Source organism: Macaca fascicularis, chromosome 2, assembly GCF_037993035.2.
Source record: "Macaca fascicularis isolate 582-1 chromosome 2, T2T-MFA8v1.1".
Taxonomy (NCBI): domain Eukaryota; kingdom Metazoa; phylum Chordata; class Mammalia; order Primates; family Cercopithecidae; genus Macaca; species Macaca fascicularis.
The window spans coordinates 88736755-88752485 of record NC_088376.1 but is presented as its reverse complement, the minus strand read 5'-3'; the positions used below and the strand labels follow the sequence as shown (position 1 = coordinate 88752485).

At 33.8% G+C, this 15731-nt stretch overlaps 1 protein-coding gene across 16 annotated transcripts in view; it reads left to right on the top strand.

Annotated features, from left to right (window-relative positions):
* Positions 1-14760, top strand: part of TBL1XR1 (TBL1X/Y related 1) — a 185464-nt gene extending 170704 nt beyond the window's left edge. For all 16 annotated transcript variants that reach the window (XM_045386615.3, XM_045386609.3, XM_045386613.2 and 13 more), the window contains 4 exons: positions 1093-1220; positions 2309-2474; positions 9013-9114; positions 9968-14760. In XM_045386615.3, the coding sequence (XP_045242550.1) occupies positions 1093-1220; positions 2309-2474; positions 9013-9114; positions 9968-9994 (423 nt within the window). In that variant the 3' untranslated portion in view covers positions 9995-14760. The remainder of the gene's footprint in view (positions 1-1092; positions 1221-2308; positions 2475-9012; positions 9115-9967) is intronic.
* Positions 14761-15731: the final 971 nt, after the last annotated feature.

Sequence of the window (15731 nt, the reverse complement as noted above, 5' to 3'; positions counted from 1 at the left end):
AAAAAAAATTGGGGCAGGGACAAAACTGTGTGGGTAGTGCAGAGAGTGAGAAAAGAGGGGAGCTAAAAGAGTAAGTCTTCAGAAACTTAAATCACCAAATCAAGAGGAATGAGCTTTCCAAAGGAAACTGAGAAGGAATGACAAGTGGAAAAAGAAAGTACGTAGAGAAAATTATTTCAAGGGAGGTAAGAGTTGAGAGTGGCTATAGTATCAAATTCCATCAATTAGATCGAATGAAATCAGTTCTGAAAACATGTCGTTCAGATTTATTTTACTTGGGGTCGTAAATACACCAAAACACTGGGATGCTTCATTATCTTGTAATGGTCATGTCACGGAAATGTAAAGTTGAGCTAATTGTTTTCTTGGTTGGCTCTTGGGTTTGGGGTGTTGTATGTGTTTGTGTTAAGGAGATACTGTAGGACCTACCATGTCTTTATTGAGTGATTTTTTTTTTCAGAAATACTCTTCGTGTTGATTTCTATTAATTTTTGCTCAAAAATAATAGACACTTGAAATCTATATACATAGGCATATTTTCATCTCAGGAAAGGCTTATTCTCTACTTTGACTACTTTTGTCTACTTTTTTTCCCTACTTTTCGTCTTTTCATTTGAACTTTATTTCCTATGTTACTTTTTATGGTTCTCTGTGAGTCATCATTATTTGTAAGTTGGTTATTTATTTTCAGTTCTCCATTGTGAAATTTTCCTGATTCTAGAATTCTAAGAGCAGTTTATGATGTAGATCTTTTACTTAAAGGACAGTGTAAAAACTGGACCTTCAGCATTTTAGGATTTTTACCTTAACCAAAGTAATCTCAGAACTAATATAGTTAATTCAGTCTTCAAACTTCATAATAGTGAATATTTTTAAAGGGCTTAAAGCTAACTTTTTTTTTTTAACAGAGATGCAAATATTAAATATATTCTATTGCATTTCAGTTTCTTTGTAAATACTCTTTTCTATCATCGTTCTGGTTATATCACTCATATTTTAGACTGTCCATATAATATTTTAAGTGTCAAGATAATATTTTAAAGTACTAATTGTATGGAAAAATAATTATATACATTTTTCTTTTTTGTTTAGATATGGAGTATGAAACAAGACAATTGTGTCCATGATTTGCAAGCACATAATAAAGAAATTTATACTATCAAATGGAGTCCAACAGGACCAGGAACTAATAATCCAAATGCCAACCTTATGTTAGCAAGGTGATACTTCTGTTTTATTCCTCCTTTTATGAGTTTTCTACAAATACAACTTCTAATAAATATGACAGAAATTTAGGGAAGGTTTCATCAAGTGGAAACTTTTTTTTTTCCTAATTGCAGTAGTTTTTGGTGTACAGGTGGTTTTGGGCTACAAGAATAAATTCTTTAGTGGTGATTTCTGAGATTTTAGTGCACTGGTTTTGCAAGGAGTGTAGTGTACCCAGTGTGTAGTCTTTTATCCCTCACCCCTCTCTCAATCTCCCTACCCCTACCTCCAGTCCACAAAATTCATTATATCATTCTTATACCTTTGTATCCTCATAGCTTAGCTCCCACTTACAAGTCAGAACATGATATTTGATTTTCCATTCCCGAGTTATTTCACTTAGAATGATGGCCTCTAGCTCTATCCAAGTTGCTGCAAAAGACAATATTTCATTCCTTTTTATGGCTAAGTAGTATTCTATTGTGTAGGTATACCACATTTTCTTCATCCACTTGTTAGCTGATGGGCACTACGTTGGTTCCTTAAGGGGAATCTTTAAACACTGGGTTTTTTTATTTCAAGTTATAATGATATTTTATATTGAAATAATCAAATATTGACTGATACCAAATATTGATGAAAATCCAAGCAATTGAGGCATAGCAAAATAAAGTGTCTTTAGTATCTTTAGAAAAAAGACAAACGGAAAACTGTGGTCACTTCAGTGTTCAAAACCATGCGAAACAGGGATTATTTAGAGAGAAAAGGAATACAGTAAATGAACACATTTATGTTTTCTGCTCCTGAACTTGGGAGATTCCTTTAAGGGTTTTTTTTGTTTTTGTTTTTTGTTTTTTGTTTTTCCTTGTTTAGCTTTTAATTTCTAGAACACTTGCTCTTCTTTCTGAATTTCATTTATTTATTATTTTCTTGTCACTGATTTGAAGCTCACAGAATATTCTTCCCAACAGTCCAATCGGTCTGCTTCTCATAAAGAATTTTGGCTATTTTAGATGTGGCTGAATATGGAGGTTGGGGTGGAGGCAAGGCTGGAGGAGTATTTCCTTACTTATAAATTAACTTTCTTTCCCTCCCTTTTCAGTGCATCCTTTGATTCTACTGTTAGGTTGTGGGATGTAGACCGAGGGATCTGCATCCATACCTTGACAAAACACCAAGAGCCTGTGTACAGTGTAGCTTTCAGTCCTGATGGCAGGTATCTGGCAAGTGGTTCTTTTGACAAATGTGTACACATCTGGAACACACAGGTATGTCTCCATTATTTAAATGGTCAGGTACTCTTAAATTTAGGTAGAAACATTTGCCTATACACTTTCCCCCACCATTTGCTTGTCATTCCTCTTGTGGCATTAATTGAATTCTTGGTTTTAGAGTAAGATAGAAACCAATTGAAGTTATGTCTTTATGGAGACCGGAATTTTGAAATGGATTTAGATCGTTTGTTTTATTATTTATTATTGTATTCTTTTGTTTTTTTCCAACAGTTTTGTAGATATCAAATGTGAATGTTTAGGATGTATTTATTTACATAAATGACAGATTTTATTTTTCAAAATAGTTGTCTCTGAAGGAGCTATATATGAGCAGTAAACATCAAAGGACCAGATTTTGTGGCTGAATGCAATAATTTATAAGAAAGAAACTTACAGCTACGTTACCTTTTCAGGTAGTATGTATAGTGTTTCAGAGATTCTTAAAAGTGGAGAAAACAGCCTGTTGCTTTCAATTTTTTAAATCTTCTCAGTGTTTTAGTTTTTATGCTCTATGTACTGTACTTTTTTAATAGCAGTCACTGGACTCACCCCTCCTTTCAGTTATCAGATCTTTGTTAGATGTAGTGCACACATAATAAGTTATTACGGTCTATTTCTCTTTGTGTAGGTGTCCGCCACCATAGTTCATCTCACTAATTAATTTTCATAACTTATTTTGAAGATTTTAAAATTATTTTATACATTCATACAGTTCAGAATAAACCTCAAACCTTATATAAAGGTATACACTGAGAAACTTTGTTCCCATTTCTGTCTTCCTCTCCTGCTGGTAACAATTTTTCTTAGTTTTTATTTTTTCCTAACTTCTTTTTATGAATAAAAGCATTGTGCTTTTTTCATTTTACACTACCACTGACAATATAAAATAATGTTTCACCTCACAGTTCTATCCTTTGGTGATAAATGGTATTTCAGCATAGTTTTAAATTTGCATTTTCTTATGAATGACATTAGGAATTTTTTTTTATGTATTTAAGCATACTTGTTAATTTTTCTGTGACTGACCGTGTTTTTTTCCATTCTTTTCAACTGGGTTATTCATTGTCTTTGATTTCTAGCAGGACTTTATGGACTAAAAACTAAACCCTTTGTAATGTGGTTGCAGATTTTTGCTAGTTGAACAAATGATTATTAAGCCTGAATCTTACATTACATTTTAATACAATTTTTAAATATTTATTTTTGTTTTTCTTTAAATAGAGACAGGATCTTTCTATGTTGCCGGGGCTGGCCTTGAACTCCTGGGCCCAAGGGATCCTCCCACCTCAGCTTCCCAAAGTGCTGGGATTACAGGCATGAGCCACCATGCTGGGGCTTCTAATAAAATTTTAGGCTGCATATGTTGGCTTACACCTGTAATCCCAGCACTTTGGGAGGCCAAGGTGGGCAGTTCTCTTGAGGTCAGGCTGGTCAACATGGTGAAACCCCATCTCTCCTAAAACTACAAAAATTAGCCAGGCGTAATGACACAGTAGTCTCAGGTACTCGGGAGGTTGAGGCAGGAGAATCGCTTGAACCCAGAGGTGGGGGTTGCAGTGGGCCAAGATCGCACCACTACACTCCAGCCTGGGCAACAGAGTGAGACCCTGTCTAAAAAAATATATTAAAAATAATTAAATAAAAATGTTTTGCTTTAATTTTTATTATTACTTCCTTACCTCTACTCCCATATTTTCTGTCTTCATTAATATATGCCTGTGTTGGATATATTCTGTAACTATGATATATATGCTTTAAAAACTCTTTCCTAAATTTTAGTTTAACTTTGTGTTTGTGGGAAGACACTAATCATGCACCCAACTAACCTTTTTTTTTTTTTTTTTTTTTAAATATGAAGTCTCGCTCTTGTCCCCCAGGCTGGAGTGTGATGGCGCGATCTCGGCTCACTGCAACCTCCGCCTCCTGGGTTCCAGCGATTCTCCTGCCTCAGCCCCATGAGTAGCTGGGATTATAGGCATCTGCCACCACACCCAGCTAGTTTTGGTATTTTTAGTAGAGATGGGGTTTCACCATGTTGGCCAGACTGGTCCTGAACTCCTGACCTCAGGTGATCCACCCGCCTCGTCCTCCCAGTGTGCTGGGATTACAGGCATGAGCCACTGCACCCGGCCTCACCCAGCTAAACTTTTTAAACTGAACAACAGTTACAGAGCTGGTGAAAGTGAATCTAAATCTAAATAATATAATTTCGACATATTTTCAAGTTAGTATTTGTTGATTCTCACTTTTAATAATTATACATTTCAAACAGAAAATAATATAACACTCATATGCCTACTGCTCAGATTTAATTGATAAGAACATGTTGCCACACTGTTGTAAATCTCTTCCTTCCTATTTTTACCTGATAAAATGTTGTAGATACAGATAAAGTGTTCATCTCCATTTTCCTCTTCCTTCCTAGAGGCTATAGCAATCCTGAAGAGAGTGCCTGTCATTCGCATGATAAATGATATATACTACCATTTTCTGTGGTAAAATTGTAATTAATCATGCTGTTGTGAATTTTCTATTGTATATCTTTTCAAGCTAGTGTTTTTTACCACTTTTTTGAACTATCACATTAATACTTGTATTTCTAGAATGATGATTTATTTAGACAATTCCAGAGTGTTATATGAATATATTAATGTATTCATTATATATTATATACAATACATTAATATATTCATGTTATGAATATATTATCTAATATATAATTAATATATCAATCTGTCCATAATATGAATATATTAATTTTCAAATTTAATTTCCTATTGGGGGATTTAAAAATATACAGCATTGCTGAAACATCTTTACACGTTTCCTTGTGCACATGAATGAAAGTTCCTTTTATGAGAATACTTTTATATATGTATGTATGTATACACATACACACACCGGTGCATGGCATATCCTGTAAGTGGAAATCATGGCCCATAGGGTATATTTATGTGCTTGTGCCAAACTGCTCTTCAATGTGCATACACCCATTTACACTTCTAATTACAATATTTAGGATTTCCCATTTTCCTTTATCCTTAGGTTATCAGACTGGTAAACATTTTTCCAATTACATGGATATGAAGCATTTTTTTTTTAATTGCATTTTCTTGATTATCAATGAGTTTAAATATCTTTTCAAATAGTTATACAGCTGGACTTCAGCATTTTAATTCACCACCACCACCGTTTTTCAATTTTTTTATATTCTATACTGATTAGTGTTCATTATGCATTCTGGGTACTAATCCTTCCTGGTCATATGGATTTCAGTGATCTCCCAGTACCACCACCTTTCATTTTCTTCATGTGGAGTGTTATCATGTACATGGTTTGTGGGGTTTTTTGGTTGTTGTTTTGTTTTCTCTTGAGATAGGGTCTCACTCTGTCACCTAGGCTGGAATGCAGTGGCAGATCAAGGCTCGCTGCAGCCTTGACCTTCATGGGCTCAGGTAATCCTCCCACACCAGCCTTTCAAGTAGCTGGGATCACAGGTGCATGCCACCACACCCAGCTAATTTTTGTATTTTTTTTGTAGAGACCGGATTTCGCCATGTTGCCCAGTCTGGCCTCAACCCCCTAGGCTCAAGGAAGCCACCTGCCTTGACCTTCCAAAGTAATCCTGGGATTACAGGCATGAGGCACCATGCGCAGATCATGTGGAAGTTTTTAATGTTAATGTTTAGATGCTATTTATCTTTATCTTTTTAAAATTAATTATTTTTAGAGATGGGGGTCTTGCTGTGTTACCCAGGCTGGACTCCTGAGCTCAAGAGATCTTTCACCTCACCATCCTGTGTCTACTGGGTCTGCAGGCATATGCCTTGTGCCTGGCTGGATCTTTCTTTTTTAATGGCTTTTTTTTTTTTTTTAATAGCTTAATTCATTTTTCCTTAGAGATATCACTGAGGCCTGATATTTTTTCATGAAGTATCTAAGTTTTATTCCTTTACATTAATGTTTTTAGCCCCTTTGGAACTGATTTTTATATATCGTGTGAGGTACAGATATTTCCATTTGGGCAGTCAGTTGTCTTAGCACCATTCATTGTCCCCTTTCTGTTTTCATAATGCCACTTATTTCATACACCCAGTTCATGTATATGCGATTTGTTTATACCTTCTTTGTTATTCCATTTGTATATTTGCCTTATCTGAATCAATAGCACAGTTTTAACAATTCTCACTTTATAAATCCCTCTTGTTATTGTTCTTCAAAATTTTTTCTGTTCTTGCCACTTTAGTCATCCGTATTTCCAAAACAGCATACAATTTTGGGTTTTGTTTATAAGTGCCTTGAATTTATAGGTGAAATTAGGGAAAATTGTTACTGAGTTTTATCACCCATAAATATGTTATACCTCCGTTTATTTGTCTTTTATTCCTTCAGTGAAGTTTTATAATTTCTCTGAGGATCTTTTTTTCCTAATGTGTTTTGAGGTACCTTATGGTTTTTATGTTACTGTGAATGACCTCTTTTAAAAAATATATTCCTTTTATATACTAGGTGTTGCTCACATTTAGAACATTTTCAGTGAACTCATTTAGTCCGTTGTGACAAAATCAATTTTAATGAAATTTGGGCATAGAACTGTAGAGTGCTGATGGAACATACAACAAGACATTTAAGGGCATTTGACCAACTGTTGATACTATTTTGTTTTCACTATTGTGTACCAAAAGTCTTACTTTTTCAAAGTTTGAAAATAGTAAAATAGTGGATTTTCAGTGCAGGAGAAAGTTATTATCCTATTGTTATATATACATCTAGGTTTTTTGTTTTCCCCTTTCTTGCATGATGAATTGCCTAAGCATTTGATGAGTAAATTTTAGAAGTCTTGTGCCAGTATACATACAAATTTGAGGTAGATGCCGACGATCCAAGCCATTGGCCTTTTTAAATGTCTTAGCTCTGCCTTGTTGACCATAATGTTTTGGTTCATTATAGCCCAGTTCAAGCTTAGAGATTGGTAAGTGCTTTTAAAAGAAAGTTGTTTGTTTTTTTCATCTCAAGTTGACTGTAGATTGAATGTCTGTAGGTTGACTATAGATTTTATTTTTTTTAATACCTCAGCAAACTTTAGATTTTGTTGTTTCTACTTTTTTCTCTTCTCATTAACGTAGATATTTAAAGCCTGCTATACTTGAACTTAATCTCATAAATTATGAGAAATTTTAAGTAAACAAAGCAGTTGAGCCTTCCCAGCCTGATAATCGGTAGCAATGTGTCAGTACCAGTGCATCTGTGATTCTGTGATTTGTGCCACGTTACCAGGCTAAATTTGAAGAGGAAAACTCGGTCAAACATTCTTCCAGCTTAGTTGTCATCTTGGATAGGCTGAATGGGAGATATTTGCAAGGTGCATGATTTGTTGCCATGTTGTTTTACGTAGATCTGCCACCTCTAGCTTGACTTCAGGTTACCATAAAGCTGCAGAGGTCACTTTTCTGATTTGTCGGGGCAGAACACCTGAAGCACATTTTTGAGTTTTCACAACAGGACCTCTGATCTTTGTCCTGCTATGTTGACTGGTTTCATAGAAGAATATGTTTTTGTACTGAGTTTTAATTCTTCAGTGGCAGCTGAATAATAAAATAACTTTGTTACATTTATGATTCAGCTTAATTAATGATGACATTGTTAGTATTCCTGCCTGTGTTTTTTGTTTAAACTTATAACATCTTTCAAGAATAGTGTACATATCTGGCTGGGAACTGTGGTGCATGCTTATAATCCCAACATTTTGGGAGGCTTGGGTGGGTGAATTGCTTGAGGACAAGAGTTCAAGACCAGCCTGGGCAACACGGTCAGACCTTGTCTCTACAAATAATTTTTTTAAAATCAGCTGGGCATGGTGGCATGCACCTGTAATCCTAGCTACTCAGGAGGTGGAAGCGGGAAGATCACTCTAGCCCAGGAGTTAGAAGGTGCGATGAGCTATGATTGCACAACTGCATCCAGCCTGCGTAACAGAACAAGACTCTGTCCAAAAAAATAAAAAAGGAACGTACATACATTATTTTAGCTTTTTTTATAATCCCCTAGCTTAGGAACTGGTCAGTAAATATAGAGTGAATAACAGAGTTACACTGGAATTATCTTTATTAGTTTGTTATACTTCCTCTTTAAGAAGTTCTGTCAAAGAAATTCTGAATTTATTTTGTTTCTTTACATGTTAGCTAGACTCATGCGTCATTTAGCAACAACAAAAACTTATTTGATAGACTGAATGTTTACTTCTAGCTATTGTTGGCTATGTCAAAGAGACCAGATACCTTAGCCAAGAATGGTTATCAACACTGGAGAAACTGAATATGTGTGTGAGTAATCTTTTGAGAACAGGCTGGTATCATCTTTTTATAAAGGGATCGTATTACAGTTCTAGAATTTCAGAACTTATTTTGTATAGTTGAAGCTAAGTCCCTCCTTTGATTGCTAGAAATAAGGCCATGTAATATTTTTATTTCAGCATTTGGATTTATTATAATATGTATTATGATTTTTAAGATTTTGTTTTTCATTCTTTTAGACAGGTGCTCTAGTTCACAGCTATAGGGGAACAGGTGGAATTTTTGAAGTTTGCTGGAATGCAGCAGGAGACAAAGTTGGAGCCAGTGCATCAGATGGTTCAGTAAGTATAGTAAAGTGTTTCCAAAGAGGGTGTGGGTGGGTATTCACATCAGAATGCAGCTTATTGTTAGTGATACCAAAGTTGTTTTTTTTTTTTTTTCTCAAAATAAATTTTAAGATATGATACTGATTTTTTTTTTCCTGAGGCTGTAAACTTCTCATGTGCGTTGGATTTAAATAGTGTAAACCAAATTTAGGCTGTCCTTACCAAAAGAGTACCTTATAATCTAGAAATGGACAGTTATTTTTAATGTGAACCTTCATTTATGAAATTAGGTATACCAGAGTAACATTCTGAGAAGGATTGAAATTTTTAATGTGTATTTCTACCTTCTCCTCTTCACAGAAGAGTTTTTTTTTTTAGCTCAGGGAAGGCAGAACTAGAGGTGGTTCCTGTGTTGAGGAATGTGTGATACTGGAAGATTTTCAGAATGAGGTTGGCCAAGTCTTTACAACAATGCAAATATGGCTTCCAAAGCTGTAGAAGTAACAGAAGATGGGGAAGGGGTAGCTATTTACTGATGCTGTAGCTGAATATAATACGTGATATCTTTCATTAGGGTCCAATAGATAGGAAATGGTTGTTTTGAGCATTTTCTCCTACCTTTTAAATCAACAGAGTATTAAAAATCCTAGCCATGGTTCTTCCCCCATAGTTTGAGCTCATGGTTGTTCTCTTGACCTGCTTAAATCTAATTTCTGTCAGTTAACCGCTCATTTCCATGATTATCATGCTTTACCAATTTTATAAACTTGGAACTAAGAAACATTTCAAATTGTACTATAGAAAAGTTAAACATAAAATGTACAATAAAATTCTGAATACACTGGTTGATTATTCTAATTTCTTACAGGTTTGTGTATTAGACCTTCGGAAATAGCGCTACTAGTTGGAAGCCATGGACCGACTATGAATGTGTACATAGCCAAAATGACTGTCCCTGACCCATGTACTGCTATAGTCCCACTTGAACCATGGCCAGTCCACTACAGCCAAATCTAAAAGAAATATATACATAAGTGTATATACACAAAATTGCACCCTGAAGATGACAGAGTTTTGTCACAGCTTGTGAATTCTGTTCACCAAGTGCTGGAATCTAATCTGCTGTGCCCCTAAAATAGCATTTAGAAGTTTTGGATATGAAAAACAGAAGAGAGAAAAATATACATTATAAAAGCAGAACATACATGTACCAGTTTTTGGATACTAAATGACAGCCTTGTTTCTCCCCTTTGAATCAGCAGACACCATGGATTATATTCTTTTTTCCCTTCAGTAGTGAGCAGTTTGTATGTACAGAGAAAATGGACTTACAGAAACTTGCAGCAGTAGTTTGTTCTTGCTTTAAAATTTTGTTTTTGGTTTAGATTATGGATGCATGAAGTAAGGGAGTGAATCAGTTTCTTGTTTATATTTTTTTCACCTTTTAAACAACAAAAAATTCTTTAAAATATTTTAATGCATTCTTTTGAAGAGGTAGATGTTTGGTACATTTTATGGCTCCCAGAGCATATATTCAGTTGGTGCATGTTGTGGAAGGGGGAATTGGAAATTAAATGAAAACCTATGACTTTGGTCATGTCAATCTGTAAGACACATCAGTAAAAGGGTATTATGCTCTGTTGGTTTTGTTTTTTTGTTTTGCTTTTTTTTTTTTTTTTTTTTTCTGTTTTGTTTTTTGGTGATGTGGCTTAAATGCAATAGTTTCTTTTTTGGGACATATTTCTGCCAATTAAAGACTAGAAGGGCACAATTTTTTTTTTTAATTACCATAGAGAAGATACATTAAAAAAAAAAAAAATCTTCTGATGTTTTGTAGCCATAACTAAATTATGGTAAAAGTGTGCACTATTGTGAAAAGGAGCAAAGTAGTTTTGGGTTTTTTGTTGTTTGTTTGTTTTGCTTTGTTTTTTAAGAGATTAAAATGTTTCTGGATAAGGATTAGCTTCTCAAAGTGTCCATCATTCTGTGTAGAAGCTTAAATATGTAAATGTAACCAACCTCCAGTATTAAAAATCTCTCATGTTGTTTTCTTTATACAAAGCAAGATAACGGCATATAACACTGCCATTACATGGCAAAATGTTTGCTACCTTAGTTTAAAAAACAATCTCAAACAAAAGACTTGCTTCAAGGTGTTTTTAAATAGCAGTGATTCAGAATTTTTTTTATGAAAATATAATTGCACTAACCTTCTTCCTGCTGCTCTGATTCTGCATTTGTGGTACTTGTGACTACGTTTTTTCAAATATAGATCGATTTAAGCTGCTAATTTTTTTTTCAGTAATCACTACTATATCATGTCTTTTACTCTGTTTATAATATCAAGTATTTTCTTAAAGATATAGATATTAAATTAAACCTTGTGCTCATGCAAGTTAGAGTAACATATACAAATGATTGCATGAGGCCATGTTTATATGTGTGATTAATAAGGCTTGTCATGATTAACATAATCCAGGTATGTCATTTCTGAAGAGAATAGTCATCAAATTTATATCTCAAAGATTTTAATTAAGGAATTGCTTATTGTTGAGCTTAGCAAATTAATAACACTATTTCTGTCACTAATTATTTTGAGGCCTTTTAGTACTAAAATTTTAACCTGTGTTCTAAGTTTAGGTAGAAACTGATTTAACCCAAGTAATGCAGCTTTGATTTTCAGCATTTGTTGCTTTGCTATTTTTACAAAACAGCATTGATTGAAGCAAGTCTTCGTTTTACTAAGGTAGGGTAGCATTTGCTATTGGTAAAGAGAATAAATACACTTAATTTCACAATACATTGTTATATGTACCCCAGTTGTTGTTAGTGGGGACTATGATACTGTAATAATATTTTTAAAAATTTACATCCAGAGAGGCAGTCATTCACGATGGTTTTGTGCCAGCTCTTTTTAGGGTTTTGGATCACATTAGAGATATTTAGAACATATTACCATGTGACTTACGTAGGAAACCTAATATGCTGAATATCTGGCACTTGAATTCCTGCTTTTATTGCTGGAGGTCCACATCTGTGGTTGACCTCTGTTACTGTTTAAAAAAAATAAAAATAAAAAAAATCTGTGCAATAATTTTAAAATGTGCTCCCAGGAATAGACACAAATGTTTTGAGTATCTTTTAAGCTGCATTTTCCTTTAGCGATGCATTTGTCAATTGCACTGAATTTAAATCTGAAAGTCAGAGGTGATTATTGATAGTACTTTTGTATTTTGATATGGACAGTTTATTCATTTGCATACAGTTATTGACTTTTTCCCAGCTGATTAAAAGATAGTCAAGAAATTCTGCAATATAGCTGCCAAAATAGACAGCTACATTTTTATATTGTCATCTTTTCTGGTTTTTTTTTTTTTTTTTTTTTTTTCTTTAGCTATTTTACTTAAGCATAGTAGCCACAATAGGACATATAAAAGATTATAAATACAGAGCTTTATTATCCTGACGTCTTGGGTCTTTTAAGTATACACTTTTCTGAAAGGTATCCATTTTGTAGGCTTGGGTTCTTCATGAGCATACGATTGTTTATTTTTGCTGCTGTTCTCAACATCATCATTGCCTGCTGATGTGCCACGATGCTGCTCCAATAGACAGAAATAAGATTGTCTCTAATTTGAGCAGTAACATGATTGCAAGAGACCAAGTTTCACAGCTTGTAAAGTTCTGTATTTGGGATTCTTGCTTATTTTTCCGCCTGTGTTTTTCTGAGAACTTATTCCTGATGATCAATTGAATCCAGTAGTTTTTCTATGCTATTTGTTGTTGTATAAGCTACTGTAAGAAACTTACAAGGAAATATAGAAAAGAAAACTTGAATGAATACTCATTGATTAAAATGGAATAAAGAAAGAGCAGCTGCCACTTTTAAACAACATAAAGGAATATCTTTTTTTTTTTTTTTTTTTTTTTTGCCTCCGTGTAGGAAATCCCATAAGTTCTTACATTTGTTCCAATTCCTATTTCCTGCCATTGACCAGGTAACATCATTGACTTTCAAATGACTTTTAGAAGTGGTAACTCTTAATTTCCTAATAGATGTTAGAGTGTATTGAATTCTGTTTTAATTATTCTCTAGGTAAGTATGTTTTAGGATTAAATACCTTTTACAGATACTGAAAGTGCCTCCTTTTGTGGTGTAAAAAACAAATTATGGTGCAAAAAGTTATCACTAGATTGAATTACATGAAGGTTTTTTGCTTTTTGACATAAGAAAATGTCAAGAGAAAGGCCAAAGATTTGTACTTTTTCACTTACAAAGCACTCCTTTTTCCCTTAAACTCCTTTCTGTCAAATTAGATTTAATGAGAGAGTACTATTTTTAAGGAGCTATCTGTTTATGTAGAATGATTTTGTTAAGAGTGATGTAAACTATTATTGAGTAGAGGCCTAAAGAGGACTGTGCATTTTTGCTATTTAAAGGAATCACAAATGATCATACTTAAGTGAGCAAAAATGACAAGTTTTACTAGATAAGTAGAGAAACAAATCTCAAATGCAGTGCTACAATTTTCATTATCTTAAGCACATTGTACATTTCTACAGAACCTGTGATTATTGTCGCATGCTAAGGATGGTACTTGCATATGGTGAATTACTGTTGACAGTTTCCGCAGAAATCCTATTTCAGTGGACCAACATTGTGGCATGGCAGCAAATGCCAACATTTTGTGGAATAGCAGCAAATCTACAAGAGACCCTGGTTGGTTTTTCGTTTTATTTTCTTTGTTTTTTTCCCCCCTCTCCTGAATCAGCAGGGATGGAAGGAGGGTAGGGAAGTTACGAATTACTCCTTCCAGTAGTAGCTCTGAAGTGTCACATTTAATATCAGTTTTTTTGAAACATGATTCTAGTTAAATGTAGAAGAGAGAAAAAAGAGGAAGTGTTCACTTTTTTAATACACTGATTTAGAAATTTGATGTCTTATATCAGTAGTTCTGAGGTATTGATAGCTTTCTTTATTTCTGCCTTTACGTTGACAGTGTTGAAGCAGGGTGAATTAACTAGGGCATATATTTTTGTTTTTAAGTAAGTTGTTTCATGATGTTTTCTTTGGAATTTCTGGATAAGTTCAGGAAAACATTCTGCATGTTGTATCTAGTCTGATGTACTTATCCATCTCATTACAAACAAAAACGCAGACTGCATTTTGTAGCTCTGTAATCCTTGAATACAGAAGTAAATTTTCTTCTTTCCTGACTTTGACATTGTAGCTATACTGTTTCCATTTTTATTTTTACAAATCCTTTGGGTCTAATTCTGTGAGCCTACCTATAGCACTGGATTAAAATGTCTGCATCATTTCTTTAGTTATCCAGTTAACTTTAAAACTGTTGTAAAAGTGTAAACCAGCCCATGACAGTTTTTTGTACATGTTAAAGAACTTCATTGTTCAGTTTTCATGATTATTGTATAAGGAAGACTGATATAGATGTTCTATGCTGTCCTGGACCATGTTAATTACACTTACGATGTATTTTGGTTCCACATCACAATGATTTGTCCCCAGTGACCCTTTTATCCTTTCTAGGCACATTTTTGTTGTTGTTGTTGTTGCAGTTCCCCTTTGCATTGTATTGCTTTGACAACTGTAATTTGAATCAGATCTGAAAGAGGTCCAGAATAAAATATATTTTGATATTATGTTGGCTGTGTACATATATAAAACCTTTGATATCTATGTAGTTTGTATAGCCTATTTACTAGTCAAGTAAAGAGAGAGGGATGGTATTCTTGTTTACAGTTTCTTGTTTACATTTTAATTGCTTTTACTTCTCCAGTGTTCTATTGTAGAATAAACCTTTTTGCTCCGAGTTAGCCTTCATAACCTATAACATGTTCATTCTCTCCCATGCTGGTATTACTGATTATAATTGCCATCAGAACCCAAACCACTGTTTTTCATAAACATATTGTTTCCCAAGATATATACTTTAAAGTAAGCCCATAATAAAATTACAAATTTTACTATTTTTATTACTTCTTGCAGGAGATAAGATTTTTTTAAATGAAGGGGTTATTTACTATTTTTATTAAAGTATAATAGAGCATCTAATCAGCTAGGGGATTGTAATTTTTAATTCTTTTGAAAAATCAGTATTGTATTTAAAAGACGTTATTTCACATAAACTAAAAGAGACCTTAGATACATTTGTTTGCTTAGCCACACGGTTGAGCACAAAACAATGTGTAGAGGTGTTGAAGATTAGGACAGGAGGCTCAGCTTCCTCAGTGACCTTTTTTTGCTTCACAACAAGCCAATTATAGTTGAATCATTTTCTCTCTTAGCTAGTTGTTATTACAAACTTTATAAGAAAAACAACTAGACACCTTCTAGTTTTAATTAATACCAACTCCTTTAGAGTTAGAGACTTTTTTTAAAAGAATCATTGAGCATATTTTCTCTTTTGTTTTTTAAGAACTTACACTCTCCAGGTCTTCTGTTTTTCCTGTTTATTTCCTTAAACAGAAATAAATGCAAGCATAGTTTTATGTTTTATTAGAAATAAGCCACTGCAATTGTTAGAACTGACATGCTTTCATTTTCAAGGGGTTATCTTTTATTGCATGGCATAGATTGTTAATAATATCCCACATTGTATACTTTTCCAAAA